Here is a 27,235-nt window from a genome sequence, read left to right on the forward strand (position 1 = left end):
CCCCGGATGTTGACATGCCGCCTGCCCCGGAAACGGTGGCGGGGGCCCACGGGGGCAGGGGCGGCGTTGCCGGGCTCTCCGGAAGGAGACGTGGCGGCGGTTGGGCCCCGGGCTGCCTGGGCGTCTTAGTAGTCCCGCCGCCTCCTCCTCCTCCTCCCCCTCCTCTCCTCTGCGGCGGAGGAGGCTGTGTCGGCGGCTGGAGGAATCGGCGGCGGAGGATGGAGGAAGGAGGCGGCGGCGCGCGGAGTCTGGTCCCAGGCGGACCGGTGTTACTGGTCCTCTGCGGCCTCCTAGAGGCGTCCGGCGGCGGCCGAGCGCTCCCCCAACTCAGCGATGACATCCCTTTCCGAGTCAACTGGCCCGGCACCGAGTTCTCTCTGGTCAGTGCCCTCGCGAGCCCCGTAGCCATCTCTTCCCCCGGCACTGCGGGTTCGGCCCCTTCCCTCCGTAATCTACGCTTTTTTCTTCCTGGAACCACAGCTGCGGGCGCACGCCTCCTTCCCCTCCAAAACTTCGTTTACCCCGTCCATTCATTCGTACAGCAAGTGTTACCGAACACACTGTGTGGGTGTGCCTTCCATGCTAAGCATCGGGGACCCAGCGGTCACCTGCTTACCAACACTCCCTCCCGTTGGAAGTTTTCTTAGAACCGCGTCAGGCGTGCACATTTATCTTCTCTGGAAAGCCCGCTGCAGCTCTTCCTCCACCATCAGCCTTCTGTCCTCCAGCATTACACACCTTCCTGCCCACACACACGGTGCACTGCAGATAGGAGTTCCCTCTCGTTCATATTCCTTCTTCTCTCTTGTATACGCACACGAACTCATATGCACAGCTCTTTTCCCTTCAGAGTTGTTTTTGAGATGGCTGTTTGGCCTGGGATGTTAATGACTTTCTATGCAGAATATTCTTTACAGTTTTGATGTATTACAGCTGTTGCTTAAGACCCCAGAACCTGAGATTTTATGATCAGCTTTCCTACAGCGAAGAACATATTTATAACCTCACAGTAACGAAAATCTGCTGTCCTCTTTGGGGAGGCGACTGCTGAAAAGTCTTCCTATCCTCTGTTGGCCAATGAAAAGTGTGGTCTTACATGATACTTACCCTGTGGTGATCAATTCATTTCTTTCCAACTGAAGTCCTGGAAAATGCAAACCTTTTTTAAAATTCGTATTCCAGTTACCTATAGTCATTCCACTTGGGGGACTATTTTAGTATATTGTTCTATTATTTTTGCGTGGAAACAAGATATACCAGGATAAAGGATGTCATCATTATCACAACAGCTTTCTATTTGCAAGTGTTTTTGCTACTATGCTTTGTTTCGCCACTCCCCTGTTTTCAGTTCTCTTATTCTGGCAGTTCAAATTTATCTTAGTAAATGTTTCTCAGGGTAGCCAGGTTTATCTTTGGGTTAGTGCCATGAAATACAGGGTGGGGCAAAAGTAGGTTTACATTTATGAGCAACTGTAAACCTACTTTTCCTCCACCCTGTATTGATAATATATTGAAATATTTAACAGTTGTAAGTCAGATGTAACTTTAGCAGTGTTGGAGTTATTGTTTCCAAACAGCACACTTGGAATGAACATGGCAAATATATAAAGAATGTGGTCATTAAAAATTTTTAGTCTTGCACCTGTTGTGTGTGTGTGTGTGTGTGTGTGTTTAATTTAAAATCGCATGCTGATATACGGCCCTCCAAACTTACTGACCTATAAGTGGATGAATATTAGCCTCTTTAGACGTTACTACCAAATTATTTTTCAGTTTTCTTTCTGGCACTGGTGTTTGCTGGCAACAAAGAGGAAATGCTGTACCAACCTTTCACATATCTATCAATTTTATTTTGAAATTTTGTTTTCAATTACTTTTCTTTGGCAATGCAACATAATCTAAGATGGGCACATTTGAAGACTTGGGGAGGTTTTGTTTTGTTTTTATTATTATTTTTTTATCCTCACCCAAGGACATTTTTTTCCATTTTTTGTTCAGATAGACTGGGAGGGAGAGGAAGAGAGAGAGAGAGAGAGAGAAACATCAATGTGAAAGGGACACATTGAGTGGCTGCCACACACACAACCCAACCAGGACTGGAGACAAATTGCAACTGAGGTACATCCCCTTAGCGGGAACTGAACCCGGGTCTCTCTGGACCGCAGGCCGACACTCTTAACCGCTGAGCCAAACTGGCCAGGGCTGTTTTGTTTTTCTTTTTTGAGTTACTTTCAGAAAAATCTAGATACGTTTTTCTATGAGTTGGCAAAAAGTCTGTGGCCCTTGGGACAAAAATGAACCCCAAGAGACATCATTGGTCTTTTGATTTTTAAAAAATATTTTTATAGTCTTATGGCTTCCATTTCCTACTTTATGTAATTGAAACTACAGTCCTCCTTCCCTGGCACTATTATTTGTTTTTTTTATGGGCCAGTTGGTTGGACATTTATGTAAAACTAAGCAGCTGTGTGAACTAGGGAGAAAGCCTTTATCTCTCTATCGTCTAAAATTGGAAGGGACTGGATTAGATCTGAATTTTTTTTAGGTTTAAAAAATCTTTTGTGTTTTAAATCATCTTCCCATTTATATGTATCGAAATACATAATCATTACAATCTTGTTTTCAAATTTATTTAGAAAAAGTATGAAGCACCAAAAATTTGTAAATTTTAAAATGTTTACATAATACATTAAAGATTATGATATTCTTTACTAGTTTTTAGCATTAAATTTTGTTTTTGTGTATGTTTTCCTTCTGAAATATCATTTCTAGTCATTAAAGTGTTCAATTATTCATTACTTCACAGAATTCATGGATTTCACCAAAATAAAATTACAAAATAAGTCTAATTTTCTCTACTTCTGTTGTTAATATAGAAATGTATTCCCACTCAAAAACTTTCCCCAATCACTACTCTTGGGAAAAGTGGTGACCAACTCCATATTTCCAAGAATGTTATATATGTTGATAAGTTGTGCCACTGAGTTTATTTCACTGCCTCTTTTGGATAGTTTTGCCTCTCATCCTCTATCTTAATTCCTCCAGACTTAGGTCAAACATTAGGAATTTCTCCCCTGCCAAGATATTTGTCAAGTTCCTTAACCTTAAAGTATTGAGCCCCCTTTGTTTAGGGTCATTATATTAAAATCTGATATTTTTGTCTGCCCAGTTGTTCAGTGGTTAGAGCATCAGCCCATGCACTGAAGAGTCACGGGTTCATTTCCGGTCCAGGGCACATACCTTGGTTGTGGTTCGGTCCCCTGCCCTGGTTGGGGTTGTGTGGGAGGCAACCAATCGATGTCTCTCTCACCTCATGCTTCCCCCCCCCCCCCCATCTGAAGATAAGTGGAAAAGTATTCTAGGGTGAAAATTTTTTTTAAAAAGAAAGTTAAAATCTGGTTTTTAGCAAATCACTAAGATCTAATCAAATCACTAATACCTCTTAATATGTAAGGTTTAAGTTACATAAACAAATTTTTTACATTACCTGTAATTCCATACATTCAGAATTTATTATATTTTATTAAGAACCTGTTTCACAAAATGAGAACGATGCAATTTAGTACTTTGTCTTCCTTTCTTTGCTATGGTTCCAAAAAAGCAGTTCCTTTTTCCACTGTGGTGAGCATGTTAGCAAATAAGTTGATATTGCTATAGAATTCAATTCTGCACATTAGAGCTACAGATACTTCACTAATAGAGGTAAATACATGTAAGTGCTAGTATCTGCCTTCACTACAGTACAGCAATAATTTTACAAGACTTCAGACCATATTTGCTAAGGGATGTGAGTCCTGTTTTGCGAAACTCACTAGCTTGTGTAACACTGAAAGGCATTATAAATGTTACAGCAATTTATTGGCTCAACTAAATAAATGTTTCTAAGAATTCCTTTAACATAAATTTGACTTTGTAATTCTGACTTTCAAATATTTTTATTCCCCACTTCACTTACAATAATCTTTTTTAAAAACATCCTTGAGGTGGAGGTATTAAAGGGTAAAAGGGGCCAAATATATGGTGACGGAAGACGATGTGACTTTGGGTGGTGGGCACACAATGCAATATACAGATCATGTATCATAGAAATGTACACTTGAAACCTATATGATCTTATAAACCAATGTAACTCTAATAAATTTAATTTAAAAAGAAGGATCCTTGACCATAAACCAGGAGTCTATATAGTAATCTAAGTCAATGTTAACAAAAGCTGAGTCAAGCATATTAAAACAGTTAAAAGCACAGAACATGGAAGTAGTCTTAGTTTCGTCTCTGGGCTATGCTATTTACTAGCTATGTTACCTTGGACAAATTAAACTCTGGGCTACAGATGGATAGAATACTTGTTTTGAGGATCAATGAGTTAATAAATGTAAAGGACTTAAAATGTACTTTCGTGTAGTTAATACAACTCATATTTACTGCTATTTTTTGTTTTAATTTATTGTCTTGGGGAAACATTGCCCTAATTTGCATTTGTGTTTAAGATGACATTGGTGTCAAGTGGTACTGGTTTTCTTGTGGTTAAGAGTTGTTTTTGTTACACTGAGAAAAGAACAGAGGTACTTAATAGTGGTTCTTTCCTTGCCAGGGATAGCCAAATAGCATAGTGGTTTCATAGTACTGTAAGATGAGAAAAGATAAGGGAGAATTGAATTTATCATAGAACACATATAGACTGAAATCTCTGCCTTACTAGTTATTGAGTGACACATTTGCTATCACAGAGATTTCTTTTTAAGTAATATCAGTTATACTAATTGAATGATCATTTGTATTTGTTCGTATTTGGTTTGTGAATTTGTTTAGCATTATAGTATAGAAAGCTTCATGGATAGCTTTGTTGATATCTGTCAGGAGTTGGCAAATTATACCTGTGGGCTGGCCCACCATCTGGTTTTGTAAATAAAATTTTTTCATAACATTGCCATTCCTGTTCACTTATATATTGCCTATGCAGTTTCTTACTCCAGTGGCATAATTTGAGTAGTTGCAACAGAGGCCATACAGCCCACAAAGCCTAAAATATTTACTATCTGGCCCTTTATAGAAGAGGTTTACTGACCCATGATATATACTAAAAAAGTTAAGTTAGCACAGACGATTCATGGTTATTTTTCTTTTAGAAGTAATTTATCCATACATTATCCAAACGTGAAAAATACTGCACTGTCCAACACAATTGCGAGTACTTTTGTAAAGTGCTTCTAATTTGACCTATAGGTGGTAATTGTTAGTAGGAGTTATAAGTATTCAGTGATGGTATATTTATGAACATTTAATGTCTCTTAATGCTTCTTAATCCATATTTTAACTTCAATCTGTTGCATTACTACTTCTTTCTTTATTCTCCAAACTTGTTTATTTTTTTCTGTTATATTGTAGCACCAGGATAAAGTTCGTCATCTTCATTTTGTCATTAAAATATACGTAGAAATTTTAAACACGTAGAATCTTTTCCCTTTTCCTTTGGAAATGTTTTTGAATCCTCTGTTGAAGTGATGAGTAAGTTTGATTTAGGACTGTAAGTTATGCAGTGTAATACAATTTAACCAGAGAAAGTAATGTGGTTTTTTTTGTTCTATCTCTAGCCTACAACTGGAGTTTTGTATAAAGAAGATAATTATGTCATCATGACAACTACACATAAAGAAAAATATAAATGCATTCTTCCTCTTGTGACAGGTGGGGATGAGGTATGTTTTTATAAGTATATTGATAATCCCTGTCACCAAAGATATTTATGTAAAACATTGCAACTACATACTTTAAAATAAAATTGAATGACATGTTTTCAGGAATCCTGTTTTACCAAAGACATAGCAATCACTTCTATTATCCTGAAGTCTTTGATTTTGCAGTACAGCTTGGAAAAATTAGTAACCAGTTGAAGTTGAAAATCTAACTCCACTCTTGCTTTCCTTTATAGAAATGAGGGTTTCGAAACAAGATAAAAATTTTAAATGTATATGTGACATTTTTTGTAAAGAATTGCTAATAAATCAATAGGCACCTTATGCTTTCTCTCTGCCTTAGCTCATGCCCATTTCTTCCTCCTAAAATGCCCTAACTAACTGCCTCTTATCCATCCTTTAAGGCAATGACTTCTTTCAAGATGAAACAGGAGAGGCAGCATGGTAAAATGGAAAGGACATCAGCCTAGGAGCCAGGAGGCTGAGGTATAGGCTATAGTTAGCTATGGAACCTTGAAAAAATTTGAAACTCAATTCCTCCACTCAGTAAATTTATTGAGCTCATTATGTAATATTTTCATGGTCTGTGAAATGGAAATAATAAACTCAGTGCTTTCTTAGTTTTGTTCAGATTTGAAATTTGTGACAGACAGCTGTTTAATTTTGTTTTACACCTATTTAAGACACAAACCACCCACACACAAATCACACACATATGTATATATTTGGCATTCAAGTCTGAAATGTAAAAATACATAGAAAACTAAGAAGTACCTTAAGATTCTCTAATATATTCTACAAAATTCAACTATTCTGAGGCTTTTATAGCTAGAATTTGTTTGGATACAGTCATGTAAAAAATCTGATATAGGCTTATAAGAATTGTTCAGGAAACTGATACTCAAAAACCTTTTCTTATGAGAAGAAAGAATGAAAGATTATTCTAAGACTTTATATTTTATACTTCAATTCTTTTGAAAGAAGTGGTATACCATAGATTACTATTAAAGGTTTTGACTTTTTTTTTCCCCCTTTTTATTTCTAAGCATTTGTGATTTGACCAATGAATTAATAACCAAACAGCAGAGTTGGGTGAAGTTCTAGAATAATTGTAAATATTAAACTCTAATTCTTTCATAGGAAGAAGAAAAAGATTATAAAGGCCCTAATCCAAGGGATTTATTGGAGCCACTATTTAAACAAAGCAGTTGTTCCTACAGAGTATGTATTTTACGTTCACTTGATAACTAGAAAATAAATTTTCAGCAGTCAATAGACCCTTGAAAATAAATTCTGTATTTCTTTTATATTGTATCACATTTTCAGTTATAAATCTAAGCTATTGCTTAATAGTATTTTGTTCATTTAAATTCCTGTATAGTGTATATAGCAAACACCCAATAATACCAATATCAAATAATATCACTTACCAAACTATTTTGAATGTTTTTCAGATCAAAAGACATTTTCTTTATAAATAATTTTAATTAAAAATGCTAATTATTATTATTTTTTAAGCTATGTGGAAAATGGTCCCTAAGTCAGGTGGTTCTTCTAGACTTATTTTCTTCATAGTATTTTCACATACAGCTAATTAGTGAAATAGGCTTAAGAAATTTCATAGGCATAATAGTAAGTTTCATTTAATGAAAAATTACTCTAAATCTTGGGGGAAATCTTATCTACCTAAAGTATCAAAAAGTAACTGAATTGAGTTATGCAGGTTTTTTGTATTTAAATAGATTCATCTTTCTTAGATTGAGTCTTACTGGACTTATGAAGTATGTCACGGAAAACATATTCGGCAGTACCATGAAGAGAAAGAAAGTGGTCAGGTATGTTTTCCTTCAAAATACAAAGTACACCCTGGCTGGTGTGGCTCAGTTGGTTGGGCATCGCCCTGTGCACCAAAAGTTTACCATCTCAATTCCAAGTCAGGGCATATGGCCAGCCTTGATGCCCAGTAGGGGGTGTGCAGGAGGCAGCTGAATCAATGTTTCTCTCTCTCTCTTCCTCTCCCTTCCTCTCTCTCTCTAAAAATTAATTTTAAAAATCTTTTTAAAAAATACAAAGTATGGTCCAGGCCAGTTTTGCTCAGTGGTTAGAGCATCGGCCTGTGGTCCTGAGAGACCCGGGTTCGGTTCCCGCTAGGGGCACGTACCTCGGTTGCAGTTTGTCCCCGGCCCTGGTCGGTTGTGCGGGTGGCAACCACTCGATGTGTCCCTTCACATCGATGTTTCTCTCTCTCTGTTCCTCTCTCTCCCTCCCACTCTACCTGAACAAAGAATGGAAAAATGTCCTCGGGTGAGGATAAAAAAATAAAAAAAAATACAAAGTATGGAACATTATGAAATAAGAACTCTAATAATGAGATTAATGGTTTTAAGTTTGTGTTCTTAAAAATATATTTGCAAAATACTCTCATATATATATTTTTTTATTAATACAGAAAGTAAATATTCACGAGTACTACCTTGGAAATATGTTGGCTAAGACCCTTCTGTCTGAAAAAGGTTTGTTTCTAAAGGTTTTTTTCTATACTGACTTGATAGTAATGCTGGAATTTGATATAAAGTAATGTTCAGTTTGGAATGTAAAATATTTTGTTGGAGACTGAATTTTAAAACACCAAAATAAAGTTCTGAACAATTCCTGAGAAAACTTTTTCAAAAAGATCTTTTCATTATTTTCTGCTTTAACAAACATTATGCTTTTCTTCTACCTAGTATTCCATTTTTTAAAATCTGTTAAGATGCATGTTAGTGTTATATTTATATAGTGTTAGTCTTGCTAGATATAAGCAAAGTTTTTATATAGTGAAATAGACATGTAGATTTATCCCTCAAATGTGAAATACTTTATTAATCTATATTCAAATTGATAAACTAGCCCAGCTGGTGTGGCTCAGTGGTTGAGCATCGACCCATGCACCAAGAGGTCGCTGGTTCGATTCCCGGTCAGGGCACATGCCCGGGTTGTGGACCAAATCCCCAGTGGGGAGCATGCAAGAGGCAGCCAGTTGATGTTCTCTCTCATCAATGTTTCTTTCTGTCTCTCCCTCTTCCTTCCTTTCTCTCTAAAATCAATAAAGAAAAAAATTTTTTTAATGATAAACTAATTCATGATTAAACTTTTCACTGAGATAAAAATACTTCAGAAAAACACTGTTGTGGCCAGGTTTTTTGCATCAAATAGAGTATTTCCTAGGTAAAGATTAAATATGACTGTCCTTTCAAACAAAACCACTTCAAGGAAACTTGCTAAAACTAATGAAAAGTACCTGCACATTTTGGGTCTTCTTTAGAAAGAAATTTAAGATTATGGAGTTGATTGAAAACAGTCATTTGTGTCTTATATTTAAGTCACTGGTCATTCTTTACACTTACCTTACTCTCATATTATTTCACAGAACACGAAGCAGAAGAAAAGGAAAAATCAAAAGAGGCAAGTGACAAATGTTGATTTTTCTCTCTTAACATCTGTTAGGCATGAATTTATACAACTTAATTTATACAACTTAATAGCCATGTGTTTTTTAACTATATCAAATAACTCAAAAGATTGGGTAAAAGAAAAATTTGCAATATGTTAGGTTTTTCTGAGAAAAGTTACACTGTGATACTTGTATTTATTTTTAAGTTCATATAAATATAAGCAATTTTACCAAAGGCATGTCTGGGAAAGTTTCTTTAATAGCATTATATCACCTCTGTGCTTAGCAGTGGTTCCCTGTCCTAAACCATGAAAATAATTACAATAAAAGCTTTTGTGTTTGGTCCCTATCTCCTGTGGGTAAAACAGATAAAACTTTCTATGGGCCCTAGCTGGGTAGCCCGGTTGGACGGTAGTCCCAGTACACCAAGGTTGCAGGTTTGATCCCTGATCAGAGTACATGTAGGAGTCAATCAATGAATGCCTGAATGGGTGGGACAAATCAATGTTTCTCTCTCTCTCTCCCTTCCTCTCTCTCTAAACTAAATAAATAAATAAATTTAAAATTATCTGTAAATAACAAGGTACCAAGCTGCAGGCATCTTAAGAACTGGGACTGTCTTTTATCTCTTTATCCCCTGCAGGGCAAGCAGAATGCCAGGCATAACACAGGCGTTTTATATATGTTTATTAATGTGAATGCATAATTGATGACTAAATAGGATTATTTAAAAAGAATGATTCCTGCCCAGCTGGTGTGGCTCACTGGTTGAGCATTGACCCATGCACCAAGACCTTGCCAGTTTGATTCCTGGTAATGGCACATGCCCATGTTGTGGGCCCAATCCCCAGTAGGAGGCAGCCAATCGATGTTCTCTGTCATCAATGTCTGTCTCTCTCTCTCTCTCTAAAATCAATAAAAAGTGTTTTTTAAAAAAGAATGATTCCTTAGAATGCTTAATCACAATTTTTTAAATGCCCCCATAGTTCAAGGAATGCTTTCTGAATCCTAAAAATTTCCAGAGTTAAGTAACTTATTGATAGAGGATATTTCTCTAAGTGACTTCATATTAGAATGAGACTTTTATTAGAAGTCAAGTGAAATGACGACAGGCTTTATTTATTTTTTTAATCTTTATTGTTGAATGCATTACAGATGTACCTCATTTTTCCCCCTTTGACCCTCTCCTCCCCACTCTCGCCCCCTCCCGCCTTTTCCCACACTATTGTCTGTATCCATTGGTTATGCATATAAGTTCTTTGGTTTATTTCTTCCCACCCACCCCCAACCCCTTTCCCTTTGAGGTTTGTCAGTCTAGCAATGAATTTGTATTTCTTAATCCCTTCACCTTTTTCACCCATTCCCCCAACCCCCCTCCCATCTGGCAACCAACAAAATGTTCTCTGTATCTATGAGAATGTTTCTGTTCTGCCTGTTCATTTTGTTTGTAGATTCCATTGTCCATAGATATGTATTCATTGCCATTTTGTTTGTTCATATATTTTATCTTTTTCTTCAAAAAGACCCTTCATCATTTCATATAATAACAATTTGGTGGTGATGAACTCCTTCAACTTTTTCTTGTCTGGGAAACTCTTTATATGGCCATTGATTCTAAATGACAGCTTTGCAGGATAGAGTAATCTTGGTTATAGGTTCTTGCTTTTCATCACTCTGAATATTTCTTGCCACTCCCTTCTGGCCTGCAAAGTTTCTTTTGAGAAATCAGCTGACAGCCTAATGGGAACTCCCTTGTAGGTAACTAGCTGCCTTTCTCTTGCTGCTTTTAAGATTCTCTCTTTGTCTTGAACCTTTTGCATTTTGATGATGATGTGTCTTGGTGTGGGCCTCTTGGGGTTCATCTTGTTTGGGACTCTCTCTGCTTCCTGGACTTGTATGTATGTCTCTTTCCTTCACCAAGTTAGGGAAGTTTTCTGCCATTATTGTTTCAAATAGGTTTTCGATTTCTTGTTCTCTCTCTTCTCCTTCTGGCACCCCCAAGATGCGAATGTTGGCACGTTTGAAGTTGTCCCAGCGGCTCCTTACACTATCCTCATTTTTTTGGATTTTTTTTTCTTTTTGCTGTTCAGATTGGGTGTTTTTTGCTTCCTTATATTCCAAATCAATGGTTTGCTTCTTGGATTTACATACTCTACTATTGAATCTGTGTAAATTATTCTTTATTTCAGTTAATGCCTCCTTCATCTCTGACTGTGCATCCATCATTTCTCACTGGTCCTTTTTTATGCTCTTGAGCCCCTCACTAAGTTCATTGAGCATCCTTATAAGCAGTATTTTGAACTCAGCATCTGTTAGGTTGCTTATCTCCATTTCGCTTAGTTCTTTTCTTGGGGTTTTGTTCTATTCTTTCATTTGAGACCTGTTTCTTTGTCTCCTCATTTTGGCTGCCTCCCTGTGTTTGTTTCTGTGTATTACTTAATGAGAGGTATGGGGCTCGCTGAGACCAGATGCTGCATGTTTGAAAGAATTTAGGAAAACCTGAAGCAGGATCCACGACAGGCCAATCCTATGGTTAAGCAAGTGGCAACAGCTTGGGTGGGCCTGAAAGTTGGGTGGGGCGGGGCCTCAGGGAGTCACCAGGGCAGGGCTACCAGTGTGAGCCAGGTTGCTGGAGTCCCAGATATGGCGGCTGTCTGCATCCGCAGGGAAGGGCTCACCAAAGGAACAAAGGCCTCTGACAGCACGTTTGTCCCGGAGAAAGCCCCCTCTCCAGCCCTCGCTCCAGTGCCAAACAGCTCAGTTCTTCCCTGTATGTCTCTGGCGCCCCTCGAGCTGCCTCCCCTCCAAGCTTAGAGGGAGAGAGTCTGATAAGTTCGTGTGCGGGCCCTTTAAGGAGCTGCCTGGGGCTCCAGCCGCTTCAGCTTCCCTGAGCCTCAGTTCCCGCTGGTTTTCCAGCCAGAAGTTATGGGGATTCTCTTCCTGGCACTGGAACCCTGAGCGGGGCACCTGGTGTGGGACGGGGACCCTTCAGTCCTCAGGAAGGACCTTCCCAGCCGAGGTGTCCTCCTGATTTTATCCGCCACACGTGGGTGTGGGACCAGCCTGTCCGCCTCCGCCCCTCCTACCAGTCTGGATGCAGCTGCTGCTTTAATTCCGTAGTTGTAGGACTTCCATTCAGCTCGATTTCAGGCGGTTGAATGATGGTTGTTCTGTAGTTTAGTTGTAACTTTGATGTGGTTGTGGGAGGATGTGATACCGCGTTTACCTACGCCGCCATCTTGACTGGAAGTCCCGACGACAGGCTTTAAAAATTACTTAAAAGGGCCCGGCCAGTGTGGCTCAGTGGATTGAGCGTTGTCCCATGGACTGAGAAATCCTGGTTCTATTCCCAGTCAGGACACATGCCGGGTTTGCAGGCTGGATCTCCAGTAGGTAGCACACAGGAGGCAGCCAATTGATATTTCTCTCTCACATTGATATTTCTTTCTCTCACTTCTTTCTTCTCTCTCTCTAAAAAAATCAATTAAAACACATTTAAAAAGTACTTAAAAGGGATGCTTAAGATTTAAAAGTGTGGCTTTGGCCCAGCCAGTGTAGCTCATTGGATTGAGCATCACCCCATGGACTTGGTCCCAGTTCTATTCCCCATCAGGGTACATGCCTGGTTTGCAGCCTCAATCCCCAGTAGGGGGCGTGCAGGAGGCAGGAAAAATTGTTTCTCTCTCACATAGATGTTTCTATCTCTCTTTTCCTTCCTCTCTCTCTAAAAAGTCAATAAAAAACATATTTTAAAAGTGTAGTTTTGTGGAGAATTGATAAAGCTAAGTGTAGACATACATAGCATTGCTATTTTAAAAGATTTTAACTTTACAGACTACCTTTGAGATAAAATGTTTATTTACTGTGGCTCTGGAGGATAGCAAGATGGAATTTAAAGTGTGAAATAGGAAGAGGAAGAAAAGAGTATGGGATGAAAACTAACATTTATTGAGCCCCAGTTTATAAGCCAAGTGTTGTCTCAGGCATGTATCAAAAATGGTAGTGATTGCCCTGGCCGGTTTGGCTCAGCGGTTAGAGCATCAGCCTGCGGTCCAGAGAGACCCGGGTTTGGTTCCTGCTAAGGGTACGTACCTAGGTTGCAGTTTGTCCCCGGCCCTGGTTGGGTCATGCGGGTGGCAACCACTCGATGTGTCCCTTTCACATCGATGTTTCTATCTCCTTCCCTCCCTCCTACTCTATCTGAACAAAAAATGGAAAAAAATGTCCTCAGGTGAGGATAAAAATAATAAATTAAATTTTTAAAAAAAGGTAATGATTAATTTTCCCCTCAGCCTTAGGGTATACAGGGTAGGGCAAAAGTAGTTTTACAGTTATGAGTGTATAGAACACAGAGTTTATTCATGTATTATTATTTTTCATACAAACAACTATAAATCTCTTTTCCCCCAGTGTATATTCTACTTTTACAAATGACAAAATCTAAAATTTGGTCAAAGTTATAAAGCTAATAAATTCAAAGCTTGGGTTTGAACCTAGGACTGTCTAATTCCAGACACTAGCATGAAAATAGCATATAAGAAATCTCAAAATATTTTTCCCTGGGAATATTTATTTATTGCCTGTTTAGACATGCACTGTCAGGGTACCAAAGCTCCCTGCTTCCAAAGGTGTTGCTTGGAGATATTATTAATGATATATTTTTAAAACCCTTACATTAGGGTTTTCTTGTGTTTATATAGATAATAGTATGGAAGCTAACTCCCTAATAATCCTTGTCTTCTGAGGTGATCTCCCTTATTCCCCCATTTTATTAAAATTTCTTCATTTGTCTTTTGCTGGCTTTGAAGAGATTTATATAAGAGTTTAAGTGCTGAAAAATATGTCTGTTAATATTAATAATGGGAGAAGAGTAAGCAGATTAATGAACAGGACAGTATTTAGATTCCTGTTTTAGAAGATAGTGAGTGTTCTATTATGTAACTCCACATTTTGACAAATCAAACTTCAGACCTCTAGAATCTAAACTCTAACACAGCCACGCACTGAGAGTTTAGTGAAGAAAGCTCTGACCAGCTTTTATAGGAAGTTCCTACATTTTATCTTTGTCTCTTTCTTTAGAACTATTAAAAATAGTTCATATTAATCATAGCCTTTTATATAAATGTACATTTACTTAACATCTTCATTTTAGTGCCAAATAAAATTTTCTTTTTCTGCTGTATTTAACTAGCTCTGAAAATAAGTGTTTGCTCAAATAAGAAACTTTATGAGTCAAAAGAATATCAGAAGGAGAACTTATAGAAATACATAAAAGTTACCTTTATGAATGTTACTCTGTAAATAAAATGTAGTTTTCTTCCTTTCAGAACAAGTGCTTCTCCCATCCTCATTCCTACCCCCATTTCTAATGAAAAGTCTGTCTTATACTCTTTTTTTAAGATTCCCACTAAAAATATCGAAGGTCAGATGACACCCTACTATCCTGTGGGAATGGGAAATGGTACACCTTGTAGTTTGAAACAGAACCGGCCCAGATCAAGTACTGTGATGTACATATGTCATCCTGAATCTAAGCATGAAATTCTGTCAGTAGCTGAAGTTACAACTTGTGAATATGAAGTTGTCATTTTGACACCACTCTTGTGCAATCATCCTAAATATAGGTAGGATGTGGATTTAATATTTTAAACATGAAATGTATGTGCTTTAAAGTTGCCGTGTGCTTAGCTTTACTGCTTTGTTTTCACTGAACAGATTCAGAGCATCTCCAGTGAATGACATCTTTTGCCAGTCACTGCCAGGATCGCCGTTTAAACCCCTCACCCTGAGACAGCTGGAACAGCAGGAAGAAATTCTAAGGGTGCCTTTTAGGAGAAATAAAGAGGTATGAGAATTATCTAACAGTATTTCCTCAGTGTTTCCTTTTCTGGATTATAGAGTATATATCAATAAATCTAGTGTATTACACATAACTTTTCTTTTAAAAGTTGCTATTTGGCATATGGTTTGCCTTTTAAGTGTGGATCAAGCTTTATTATAAAGATAAATAATTTTTTTCTTTTTTAAACAAAAATACAAATCTATCAGAATTTTGGTTTGATGTTCTGCCTGTGTTGTTATATTACTTTAATTTGGAGGTTACTGGACTATTTTGAGTCCGTTTTATGAATTTCTAAACCCTACTACAAAAACTATCATCTTGCTTTTATTGGAATAATTTTTTTGAAAATGACAGATTTTCTTTTCTTTTTTTAATGTTTTTTCTTTTTTTATGTCTTAATTTTTTTTTTTTCTTTATTGATTTTGAAGAGAGGGTAAAGTAAAGGGAGAGAGAGAAGCATCGATTGGCCACCTCCTGAATGCCCCCACTGGGGATCGGGCCCACAACCTGGACATGTGCCCTGACCTAGAATCAAACTGGTGACCTCTTGGTACATGGCTCAACACTCAACACTCAACCAGTGAGCCAAGATATTTTTTAAAAAGAAGCTATTTTGGCAATATTTGTTCTTCCTTAATATTGGAGGAGAGAAAGGATAAGGTCATTAGTTTCTAGAAAGAGGAACTGTCCATTGACTTCTCCAAGCTGAAATAGAAAAGAACCACAGTTGGTCAATGGCACCTACAGCAGGTGAAAAAGGAAATACTGTGTCCACTGTACATTTACTGGGAACCCTTTTACTATTTAATTTTTTAAATTATTTTATTCAATTATAATTGGTACTTTTCAATTCTGATCTAATTTCCTCTTCACTCACTGTCAGTACCCAGCTAACTACAAATTCTAACTCATTAACCTCTTTCAAAACGATCCTCTTCTCTCCACCCTTCTTCTGTCATTCCCTTACTTTGGATTCTCTTCTTCTCTGGCCTGGGTTACTATAGCTTCTAAGTTGGCTCCCCTCCTCCTGATTTGTTCTTACTCTTCCTTCTTCCCTGCCACACTGCTGAAGTGATTACTAAAGAATCTGATCACTTCAAATCTTTGCCCAAAACCTGTAAGGTAATGTCCAGACTTTTTGAGATTATTTAGTTTCTCACCATTTAGTGCCTGCTTGTCTCTTTAGCTTTAAATATCATACCTTCCTCACATCTTTGCTGTACCTCTTCCTCAGGTTCACATGCATATGCCCACATGGACACAGACATTCACATAAATCACAAATTAGCATTTATATTTTAAGAATTAACCAAGGGTTTTTTCTTTGTGAAGTCTTCATGTTTCAGTTCATGGTCAAAGTCTATTTGAATCACCCCTACTTCTGTGAAACTGCTGGTCCCTGCAACCTTATTAGTTGGTGTCTTCCTTTACTAAATTGCAGGTTTCTCTAGACCCTGCTACGTTTGAATAATTATAACTAATATTCATATTTGCTTCTACTCTGTTTCTCTTTACCCTGTTTGTTATCCTTTTTTTACCCATAGTAACCACATTTTAATAAACTAAATGTAGAGATGCAAAATCTAACAAGTAGCAAAGTACTTAATAAAAATAATGAGACAAAATGTATGAAATGGAAATTAATTCCTGCATGGGAAGAATGGGCACCATACTCCTAATGGGTAAATGGAACTAATATTTTTCAAGCATTGCAAAATTATTTTTTAAAAAACACATTAAAAATGAGTGGACAACTTGTATTTTCTAAGTTTTCTACAGTGTTAAAGTAATAATTTAAGTCCCAACTGAAAAAATTAAGCGTGGCAAAAAAGCCCTTAAACATGTATGTGTTTAATTTTAGGAAGATTTGCCATCAACTAAAGAAGAGAGATTCCCAGCAGTCCATAAACCCATTGCTATTGGTTCTCAGCCGATGCTCACTGTTGGAACAACCCACATTTCCAAATTGACAGATGACCAACTAATAAAAGAGTTCCTTAGTGGTTCTTACTGCTTTCACGGGGTGAGAAGTGACTCTTCCATTTAAATGTTTAGTTTACAGCTTTCATTTGTGTCTTACTTAGTCAAGGGGCATTAGCAGCACTGAAAAAGGTTTTGGTCCATAGAGAAATGGCAGGATTCTGGAAGCCTCCCATTGGACATTTCTCTCTACATCGTACTATATAATCCATACCATTATTATTCTCTTTACTCACAAGCTAAAACTTAACCTTTATTTGACAGACAATATATATAACTAAGATACATGTGATTCTAGTTGGTTGCTGGAATGGGAATCAGTGACTATAGCAATCACATTTAAAACTTGAGTTAAGCCCTGGCCGGTTTGGCTCAGCGGTTAGAGCGTCGGCCTGCGGTCCGGAGAGACCCGGGTTCGGTTCCCGCTAAGGGCACGTACTTCGGTTGCAGTTTGTCCCCGGCCCTGGTTGGTCGTGCGGGTGGCAGCCACTCGATGTGTCCCTTCACGTCGATGTTTCTCTCTCTCTCTCCCTCCCACTCTATCTGTACAAAAAATGGAAAAATACCCTCGGGTGAGGATAAAAAAAAAAAAAAAAAATTGAGTTAAGCCCTGGCCAGGATTAGAGCATGGTCAGCAGACCAAAGGATCACAGGTTTGATTCTTGGTCAAGAGCATGTACCTGGGTTGCAAGTTCAATCCCCAGCCCTGGTCAAGGTCATGCGAGAAGCAACCAGTCAATGTGTGTGTGTCTCTCTCTCCCCCTCCATCCCTTCCACTCTATCTAAAAATCAATGGAAAAATATCATCAGGTGAGGATTAACAACAACAAAAAAAAACACTTGCGTTAACATCTACAAAGGTAAAATTTTGCCCCGACTAATAGCTCCATTGAGAAATACACATACAAGTGGAATTTTTATTTTATCGAGAAAGTACAGCAGTTGTTCTCTGTATTTGTCTATTTTTTGTCAGTAATTTTTTATTTTAATTTTCAACCATATTATTGCTATTACAGGTTTTTTAAATTATATATATTTCTGTTGCTATTGTGTGACAATATTGAGACAGGCCCCAGGACCCCCTTCCTGTACATAACTTGGTATGTTTTCTTTTCTGTAGGGTGTTGGTTGGTGGAAATACGAATTCTGCTATGGCAAACATGTACATCAATACCATGAGGTAGAGAACAGCATTTATATCATTCTACCACTAGATGGATTAAAGTTTTAAAAAATTTTGTGGGGAAAAAAAAACAACGGGTTGGTGTTACTTTTAATTATGAGATTATTTTAATATGGAAATGCTCAGTGAACTCTCTAAATTCTGGAAAATGTAAAACTCGGTCTTTAACTTAGTCAATAATCTTAAAGTAACATTGCTTATTAACTACTCAGATTCTTGTGTTACTGTGAGCCTGGAGCAATAATAAGCTCATGTGGCTAACCTCTTTAGCTTTGACCAAGAAATTAGTCATTGTTATAATTCGTCTTTATCTTTTTCTTCTCTTCAATCCAACTTTCCCTTTCAGGCATCCCTGCTATCTGTCCTCTCCTCACTAGCTGCTGGCTGCTCAGGTCCATAATCATACTAATTTATTCTCTGCCTCTGATAACCTTTGCACTTAGGACCTTAAACTAAGTACCAGACCTGCCTTTCCACATTAAAAATTCATTAAGGTGATCTGCCAAATTAACAGCTCACTCTCCTGGTCTCCACCCTTTAACCCCACTGGGAGAAACCCTAAAATGACAGTTTGTCCTTTAGCTGGGGTTCCTCCAATAACACTTTCTATAAATAGAGAAAGTATAGTTTTGTTTTGTAATTTTTTTATTTATTTTTTTATTCTGTCTCCTCACTCACTCCCCTTTGGCAACCATCAGCTTGTTCTCTATATTGTTCTCTATAAACAGTTTCTGTTTTGTTTTGTTTATTCATTTTATATTTTTAGATTCCACATATCAGTGAAATCATATGGTATTTCTCTGTCACATTCCTAGTGTACTTGCTAGGGCAAAGTATGTGCAGGCTGAACAGTTGCCTTCCAAATGGTTGGACCAGTTTACATTCCCATTAACAATGGCTTTTTCCTGTACACTTGCCTATACTAGGCTTTTATCAACCTTATTTTATTCAAGGTCATATAACCTAGAGCTTTCTGAGGGACTTTTCTGGGACCTTTGGGAAATAGAAAAATAATAGTAGCACCCTGGCCAGTTTGGCTCAGCAGTTAGAGCCTCAGCCCGAGGACCAAAGAGTCGCGGGTTTGATTCGGTCAAGGGCACGTACCTCGGTTGCGGTTCGTCCCTCGCCCTGGTCGGGGTCGTGCAGGAGGCAACCAGTCGATATGTATCTCTCACATCATTTTTTTCTCTGTTTTCTTTCTAAAGATAAATAGAAAAATGTCCTCGGGTGAAGATTAAAAAAGAATTTTTTTAATAAATAAATAATAGTAACTAACAAATATAGTACTCACTGTATACTGTATACCAGGCACTGTTCTAAGTACTTTATACATATTAACTCATTTAATGCTCATAACAACACTAAGATGAGTATTGTTATTCTAAGACAAGGAAATGAAAGCAAAGACTTAGTAACTTGGCTAAAATCACATAGGAAATAAATGGTGAAACTAGATTCAAACCCAGGCAGTCTTGCTCCATCTCCAGCCTCTTAATCCATGTCTGTCTAGAGACTTGGTCTGGTTGCTAAAAGAATGTTACGGCGCTCTCTGCCGAGGCAGTACGCTCCACTGGGGCAGTGGCCATGTGGGTTTCATTTGCCGCTGTAAGGGTTTTAGTTCTACTCATCAGATGGATATTAGTGCCCAGCACAGTGCCTGGCATAACATAGGAAGAAGGAAAAGCTGACAGGAAGGAAGGGGACTAGGCGAAGGAAAAGGAAGGAGAGAGAATGAAGTCCACATATAAAACAACATATAGTTAGTGTTTAAAAAATAATAAAAGCAGAATAGGGAAAGGGGTTTGTGAACAGTCTTGAAGCAGAAATGAGCTTGGTGTCAAATGAGTAGTGTGAAAAGTAGTATAGTTGAAGGTTTGCACCTGAAAGAGTAGAAGATGAAGATAGGCTGAGTGTAGCTGCAGTGTGGTTCAGGGTAGGGGACAGAGACCAGAAGTTTCGTTAAGAATCACAGTAGCACCCTGGCCGGTTTGGCTCAGCGGTTGGAGCGTCGGCCTGCGGTCCAGAGAGACCCGGGTTCGGTTCCCACTAAGGGCATGTACCTCGGTTGCAGTTTGTCCCCAGCCCTGGTTGGGTTGTGCAGGTGGCAACCACTCGATGTGTTCCTTTCACGTCAATGTTTCTCTCTCTCTTTTTCTCCCTCCCACTCTATCTGAACAAAAAATGGAAAAATGTCCTCGGATGAGGATTTAGAAAAAAAAAAATCACAGTAGCGTATAGTTATATCATCTAGTATGAAAGATTAAACTGTCGGTTGGGTGGTGAGATGTTGACAGTGGAAATGTAAAGGAAGAGTCTGAAGCCGAGAATATCTCCAAGAAAGAAAATTGACAGGACTGATAGGTGTAGGAGAAGAAGGAAATAGAATAGTCAAAGATAATTATGTCTGAAGCTATTCTGACTAGAAAGTAGTTTCCTTTTCCAGAGAAACAGGAATAAAGAAGATAACAAACAAGCTCAAATTTCTACTGGTCGAGTTTGACTAAAACATTATCATCTCTTAAATATAGATACCCAGTGTGCTTATGAGGATAGGGACTATAGATTATAGGCCATCAGCATAAATGTCTATTTCATGACATCAGGCATGCATTATCACAAATATTTTTTCATATACTAGGACAAGGATAGTGGGAAAACTGCTGTGGTTGTCGGGACGTGGAACCAAGACGAGCATATTGAGTGGGCTAAGAAGAACACTGCCAGAGCCTATCACCTTCAAGACGACGGCACCCAGACAGTCAGGTAAGGCCAACTTTGTTTGCCTTTGGATCTGATTGGTAGAATACGTAAAACTCAGAATATTGAAAAATGTAACTCAAGTAAAATCTTTGGTCAGTTTTTATCAGGGACATCTGTTAGGGTAGTTTTTTTGTGTGGGAAACAACTTAGTGTAATAGTTAAGTCAAGTCTCTGAAGTCCACTGCCCTGGATTCAATTCTGGCTTGAGCAAATTACATAATCTTCTTAAGTCTCTTTTCTTATCTATTAGTATTTGCCTCATAGGATTATTGTGACATTTAAATAAGGTAATTCAGGTAAAGCATAGTGCTATACTAAAGGATTTGTCTTATGTTTGTATGTGTTTCATGTAAAAATAACTTATGGTATCATGTGCAACAAATATTGAAGCACAGGAGTGTGAGGCTAGCAAAATTAAAGCTTTTCTTTGGATCCTGCTTGTTTGGAATGTATAGCTTAACCTAGGCTTTACCTTGTACATCTGCCCTACAGCATTTCAATGGGTGGAGCAGGATGGAGGATGGGAAGAAGGGAAAACTGTTCCACAAAGCAAACTGTACAGGGCTGGAGAAATGGTTAATTTTAAAAGAATGGTGTTTTTAAAGCAGTTTAACCTTAACTATTTGTATACAAATAAATAATGTGCAAATTGATGATCATTCTTATTAAACCAGTACAGAGTATCTCAATTTATATTCTCTTTATAGAATCTGAAAGACTCTCTCTGTGACATACCCCTAAAAATATGTGTTTTTAAAGAATATTTTATAGTCAGATTTTTTTTAACTAATACAAAACTGACCCTCTAACCATCTTTTCCCCCTACCCATCACAATTACTCTAAATTAGTGGAATTTTATTTAAGCATGTGTTTTTCTGGTTCAGGATGGTGTCACATTTTTACGGGAATGGAGATGTCTGTGATATAACTGACAAACCAAGACAGGTGACCGTAAAACTGAAGTAAGTCAGACCGTCCAGCTGTGCTCTACGCCTTTCTCTGTGAGCTGCCTTCTGTGGGCAACAGTTTTTATAAATTTAAAATGTTAATTATGAGTAATTGCCTTTATTCATAATGTTATTTATAACAATTACTAAATTATAAATAATAAATTATTAATCCAGTTCTGTATTGAATTTATACAGGGCCACTAATATGGAATTTTTATAGCTTAAGAGGAAAACAATTAAAAATAATTTTGTATGGTTTGGGCAGCACTGTAAAGTACTCTCTGTTTTAGGTGTAAAGAATCAGATTCTCCTCATGCTGTTACTGTATATATGCTAGAGCCTCACTCGTGTCAGTATATCCTTGGGGTAAGTACAAAAATAATACTCAGGAATTCAGTTTGGGGCCACATTTTAATTTTTAGCATTAAGTTTGGAAAGATTTTCATTAGTTTCCAAAATGTGTTACTTCTGTAAAACTGTTTTTATTGGGGTATAATATGCATAAAATTAAATGCAAATATCTTAAGTATTGAGTTTGATGAATTTTGATAATTTTATATACCCATGTAACTCTTAACCAACGTATCTATCACTGCAGAAAACTTTCTTATACCCCTTCCCTGTCAACATTCCTCAATCCCCAAAGATACCCCTTTGTGATTTCTGACACCATAGATCGGTCTTCCCTCTTGTTTTTTATTTCATATGAATGGAATTATATAGCATACAGGTTTTTTTTTATGCCTGGCCTCTGACTCAGCATGTCTCTCAGACTCTGCCATGTTGCATGTATCAGCACTTCGTTGTCTTTTTATTACTGAATAGTGTTCTTTTTTTTTTTTAATCCTCACTGGAGGACATTTTTCAATATTTTGTTGAGATAGAGTGGGAGGGAGGGAGGGAGGGAGGAGGAGAGAGAGAGAGAGAGAGAGAGAGAGAGAGAGAGAGAGAGAGAGAGAGAGAGAAACATCGAAGTGAAAGAGACACATCGAGTGGCTGCCACCCACACAACCCAGCCAGGGCCAGGGACAAACTGCCACTGAGGTACATGCCCTTAGCGGGAACGGGAACCGAACCCGGGTCTCTCTGGACCGCAGGCCAACAATCTAACCGCTGAGCCAAACCGGCCAGGGCGAATAATGTTCTTTTGTATAAGTATCCCACACATGCTTATCCATCCATTCTTCTATAAATAGATGTTTGGGTTCATTCTCATTTTTTTTTTTTTATGAATAAGGCTGCTATGAACATTTTTTAAAAGTTTTTGTTTCTGCCCTGGCCAGTTTGGCTCAGCGGTTAGAGCGTCCGCCTGCGGTCCGGAGAGACCCGGGTTCGGTTCCCGCTAAGGGCATGTACCTCGGTTGCAGTTTGTCCCCGGCCCTGGTTGGTTGTGCGGGTGGCAGCCACTCGATGTGTCCCTTTCACATCGATGTTTCCCTCTCTCTCTCTTCCTCTCTCTCCCTCCCACTCTATCCATCCAAAAAATGGAAAAATGTCCTCGGGCGAGGATTAAAAAAAAAAAAAAAAAAAAAGTTTTTGTTTCTTTTGTTAAGTACCTAGGAGTGGAATTGCTGAATCATAGAGTAGATGTATGTGTAATTTTACCAAGCAGTTCTCCAAGTAACTGAACTACTGCACATTCCTATCAGCAATGTGTGAGAGTTCAGTTGCTCTGTATTCTCACCATCCACATTTGGTATTGTCAGTCTTTTTATTTTAGTCATTTGGGTGGTTTTAATTTGCATTTTCCAAATGAAAAATGGTTTGAGCACCTTTCCATGTGATTATTTCATATATTCTCTTTTATGAAATGTTTAACCAAGTCTTTTTAAATAAAAAATTATCTTGATACTGGAACAGTAAGAAAGACTTTATTCAGGACTATTGTAATAGGTGTCAAGACTATCACAGTAGGGGAGAGATCCAGCTGAGCTCCAAATAAAGTAAAGACAGCTGGGAATGTATAGCCAACATGCAGACATCGGGAGGAGGGGGTTGGCCAGTAAATGGAAAATTACTAAGAGGAGACACTAAGGGTAGGAGATTCTTGCTAAACTGACTTAACAGCATTATTGCTGAAGGCAAGCCAGGATGATCAGATAGCAAAGGTGAGAGATGAGGAATTTTATCAGTATGGAGTGTGCTTAGATATTGATGATGAGGGATCCTCTCTAAACTGGCTTATCAGGACTTTTTTCTACAACTTTACCCAGCATACCCAAGACAGGGCCCAAGGACAAAAAGAGGCCTAGTTGAAAGAGAGTTCAGGGGAGCCTGATCATGGATTTTTGGTCAAGAAGAGAGTCTTTGTCAGTCTTTTACCCATTTTTATTTTTGTAGTTGTTTGTCTTGTTATTCATTTCTAAGAATTCAAATATATTCTGGACATGAATTCTTTGTATTTATATTGCACATTTTTCCCCCAATCTGTGGCTTGCCTATTCATTTTTTAATATCTTTTTATGAGCAAAATTTCATTTGATGAAGTTCATTTTCTCAATTTTTCCCCCCGTTATTGCTAATGCTTTTTTGTAAAAATTTTGCCATCCCAAAGTCACAAAGATACTATCCTATATTTTCTTCTAAAAACTTTATGATTTCTACCTTTGATTATATGAGGCTTAACAGTGGTTTTCTTTGTATGTCTTCCGCTTGGAGTTCACTGAGCTTCTTGGATTTGTGGGTTGATATAATTCATCAGTTCTGGGAAATTTTTACACATTATCTCCTCAAAGATTTCTTCTACCCCATTCTTTTTCTCTCTATTTCTGAGACTCCAATTAAACATGTTAGTTGAAAGTTGTCCCAAAATCTCAGAAACTTTTATTCTCACTCTTTGCTTACTTGTTTCAATTTGGGTCATTTCTACTGAACTATCTTGAGGTGTGGTGATTCTTTTCTCTGCTGTGTCTCATCCAGCTCTTTGAATGAATTTATTTCTGACATATTTTTTTATTTTTAGCATTTCCATTAAATGTTTTATGGCTTCCTTTCCTCTGCTAAAATTCCCCCATCTATTCATACCTGTTGTTTATCTTTTCCACTATTTCCTACATCATATTTATTATAATTATCTTAACATCTGATAATTTCAACACCTGACCCTTCTTTGGGTTACACTTTCCTTTGCCTTTTTCTTGAATTGTACACTTATTATTTGGCCACACTCTTCTATTTTTTGTTGTGTAAAACCTAGCTATGTATTCCTCTCTGAATGTTGTCCTTTACTCATTTTCTCATCTCTTTTTATTATTATTATTATTATTATTATTATTATTATTGTTACTGGGTTTTTTTTTCTTCTTTTAGAGAGAGAGAGAAACATCAATATGCTGCCTCCCTCATTCACCCTGACTGGGGATCAAACCTACAACCTGGGTATGTGCCCTGACTGGGGATTGAACCCGCCACCTTTTGGTGTATGGGACAATACTCAACCAACTGAGCCATGCCAGCCAGGGCTCTCTCTCATCTCTTTTACTTGAAGATAAAAATATCTTCTCTACCTTTTTGGTATTTTATATGAATGACTAAAAATTGTTTTTCAAAAAGCTGAATTTGTAGAAATAACATTGGATGGTTTATCCAAAACCAGGGCTTGTATATACATTTAGCAGATTTATATACATGTATTCATTCAGCAGAATAATACTGAATAAAGAAGGTATTCATCTTAGCAACTTTTTAATGATTTTATTGTTGTTGTTCTTTAGGTTGAATCTCCAGTGATCTGTAAAATCTTAGATACCGCAGATGAAAATGGACTTCTTTCTCTCCCCAACTAAAGGATAATAAAGTTCAGGGAAAGAAAAGATCATTGAAAGTCTTAATGATTTCTGACCATGTGTCTCATTATAGAGTTCTCAGCCATTGGACCTCATCTAAAGGATCATATAAAAGGACTCCCAACCACTTTGTGAATATATATGTGTATAGAAGAGGTTGTTGATAAACTTCTAAGGCAGGCATTTGTCTCACATTTTTTATTTTTATTGTGTCTAATCAACTGGTTGTGTTTTTCTTTGCTTGGATAATGTGATTCCAAAGTAAGTCTCATCCAAGCAGTTTAGAACCCAGCCTAATGAAATGCCATAATTGTTGTACCTATTGAAAGTTTTTAAATAATAGATTTATTATGTAAAGTATAGGATATATAACTAGTTAATGAAGTAAAGAGAATGAAGAAAGAAATTGATAGGAGGTTGTTTAAATGGAAGACTATGTAAAATTGTTTTCTAGCAACTGAAATTCTTTCAACAAATTTTTATTTTGCAGCTGCTCTCTACCAGGTATTGAACTAAAAACTGGGTATAAAGCAGAGCCTCACATACAAGTTTTCTTCACCTATGTTCTTCACCAAGAAGTTCATGTTTGTAATAGGTTGCCCCTCTCTCAGAACGTTTATCTACTTCTCTCTCCTTGATATGAGTGTGTTTTCCTCAAAGTATGTTCCTGGTGTACACAGTCAGTGATTCTTCTCTCTTGACTTAGGATGATTTACTCTAACAACGTACTGTGCTGGCTATCCTTTGTACTTGCCTACTGTGTGCTACAGAATTTAGTTTGGGGCAGTTTTACAGCTCAATATTTATTTTAAAGTGAATAAAGTGTCCACAAGCAGTGTTGTCATATAGTCAATGACAGATTAGTTTCTTTATTTTCTCCACCACCCTGTGGCACACAAATTTATCTTGTTGTATTTTAGACATACATAACTAAAGAAGGACAGAAGACTGGCCATAAAATACTTTACTTTCCCTCCTTTTCAGTAGTTCTGGCCAAAGATACTTTTGTTTGAGAAAAGGTTAATACAATTGGCTACTGGAGAGCTCTTTGTAGACTTTTGTAGGTAAGAGCACATACAGAAAGAGCATGCACTTTGAATTCAGACCTAGGTCCAAGACTGTCTTTAACTTACGAGCTGTGTGATCCTGGACAGATCAGTAAACCTCTCTGGGCCTCAGGTCCTCCTGTAAAGGGACTGCTTGCTTCATAATGTGCTCGTATCAATGCATTAATTTCACTGTATGTAGAAAGCCTGGCCCCAGTACTTGACATCAGCTTTCTAATAAGTGTTCATTTATGTTCTAATATTGTCCTTATCTCCTATTAACATAATAGGATGAGACCAAAGCCATTACAATTCACTTATTTAATAAATTATAGAATCTTATTTATTATATCAGTGAGCCGAGACAAATACAGTTACTCTCACATTTATATTAGAGGTATACGAGGGGAGTTGGAATTGTGAAATGTTAGAGCCAGAAGACATTTTGAGACTATTTAAGCCAAATGCTTTCTCTTGTAAGTGGGGAAAAATATCTAAAAAGCTGTATTAGAATAGTTCACCTGAGAAGATCTTAAAAATACAAGTCATAATTATTTCA

The 27,235-nt window shown here is 37.6% G+C and overlaps 1 protein-coding gene across 6 annotated transcripts; it reads left to right on the top strand.

Moving 5' to 3' along the window:
- Positions 1-53: 53 nt before the first annotated feature.
- ERLEC1 (endoplasmic reticulum lectin 1) lies at positions 54-27,235 on the top strand. Of its 6 annotated transcripts, none has more exons than XM_036262157.1 (14): positions 55-380; positions 5,595-5,699; positions 6,837-6,917; positions 7,454-7,531; positions 8,146-8,209; positions 9,106-9,140; positions 14,530-14,753; positions 14,845-14,974; positions 16,833-16,994; positions 18,072-18,131; positions 20,773-20,897; positions 21,780-21,857; positions 22,136-22,211; positions 25,559-26,475. In XM_036262157.1, the coding sequence occupies exons 1-14, from the start codon at positions 219-221 to the stop codon at positions 25,628-25,630; spliced, it is 1,452 nt and encodes a 483-aa protein (XP_036118050.1). In that variant the 5' UTR covers positions 55-218; the 3' UTR covers positions 25,631-26,475. The 6 variants fall into 6 exon arrangements, with proteins under 6 accessions (XP_036118051.1, XP_036118056.1, XP_036118054.1 ...); XM_036262159.1 differs by lacking the exon at positions 55-380 and adding an exon at positions 6,101-6,182 and having other exon boundaries at positions 5,593-5,699; XM_036262160.1 differs by lacking the exon at positions 55-380 and adding an exon at positions 6,101-6,182 and having other exon boundaries at positions 5,593-5,688.

The sequence above is a fragment of the Molossus molossus genome, unplaced genomic scaffold (assembly GCF_014108415.1).
Source record: "Molossus molossus isolate mMolMol1 unplaced genomic scaffold, mMolMol1.p scaffold_m16_p_15, whole genome shotgun sequence".
In the NCBI taxonomy this organism is placed as follows: Eukaryota; Metazoa; Chordata; class Mammalia; order Chiroptera; family Molossidae; genus Molossus; species Molossus molossus.

What these genes read in the sequence shown, in the direction of transcription:
- ERLEC1 (XM_036262157.1), top strand. Translation starts at nt 219, where the DNA reads ATGGAGGAAGGAGGCGGCGGCGCGCGGAGTCTGGTCCCAGGCGGACCG. An exon ending in CCGGCACCGAGTTCTCTCTG is followed by an intron (nt 381 to 5,594) that starts GTCAGTGCCCTC and finishes TTCTATCTCTAG; the next exon opens with CCTACAACTGGAGTTTTGTA. An exon ending in CTTTTAGGAGAAATAAAGAG is followed by an intron (nt 14,975 to 16,832) that starts GTATGAGAATTA and finishes GTTTAATTTTAG; the next exon opens with GAAGATTTGCCATCAACTAA.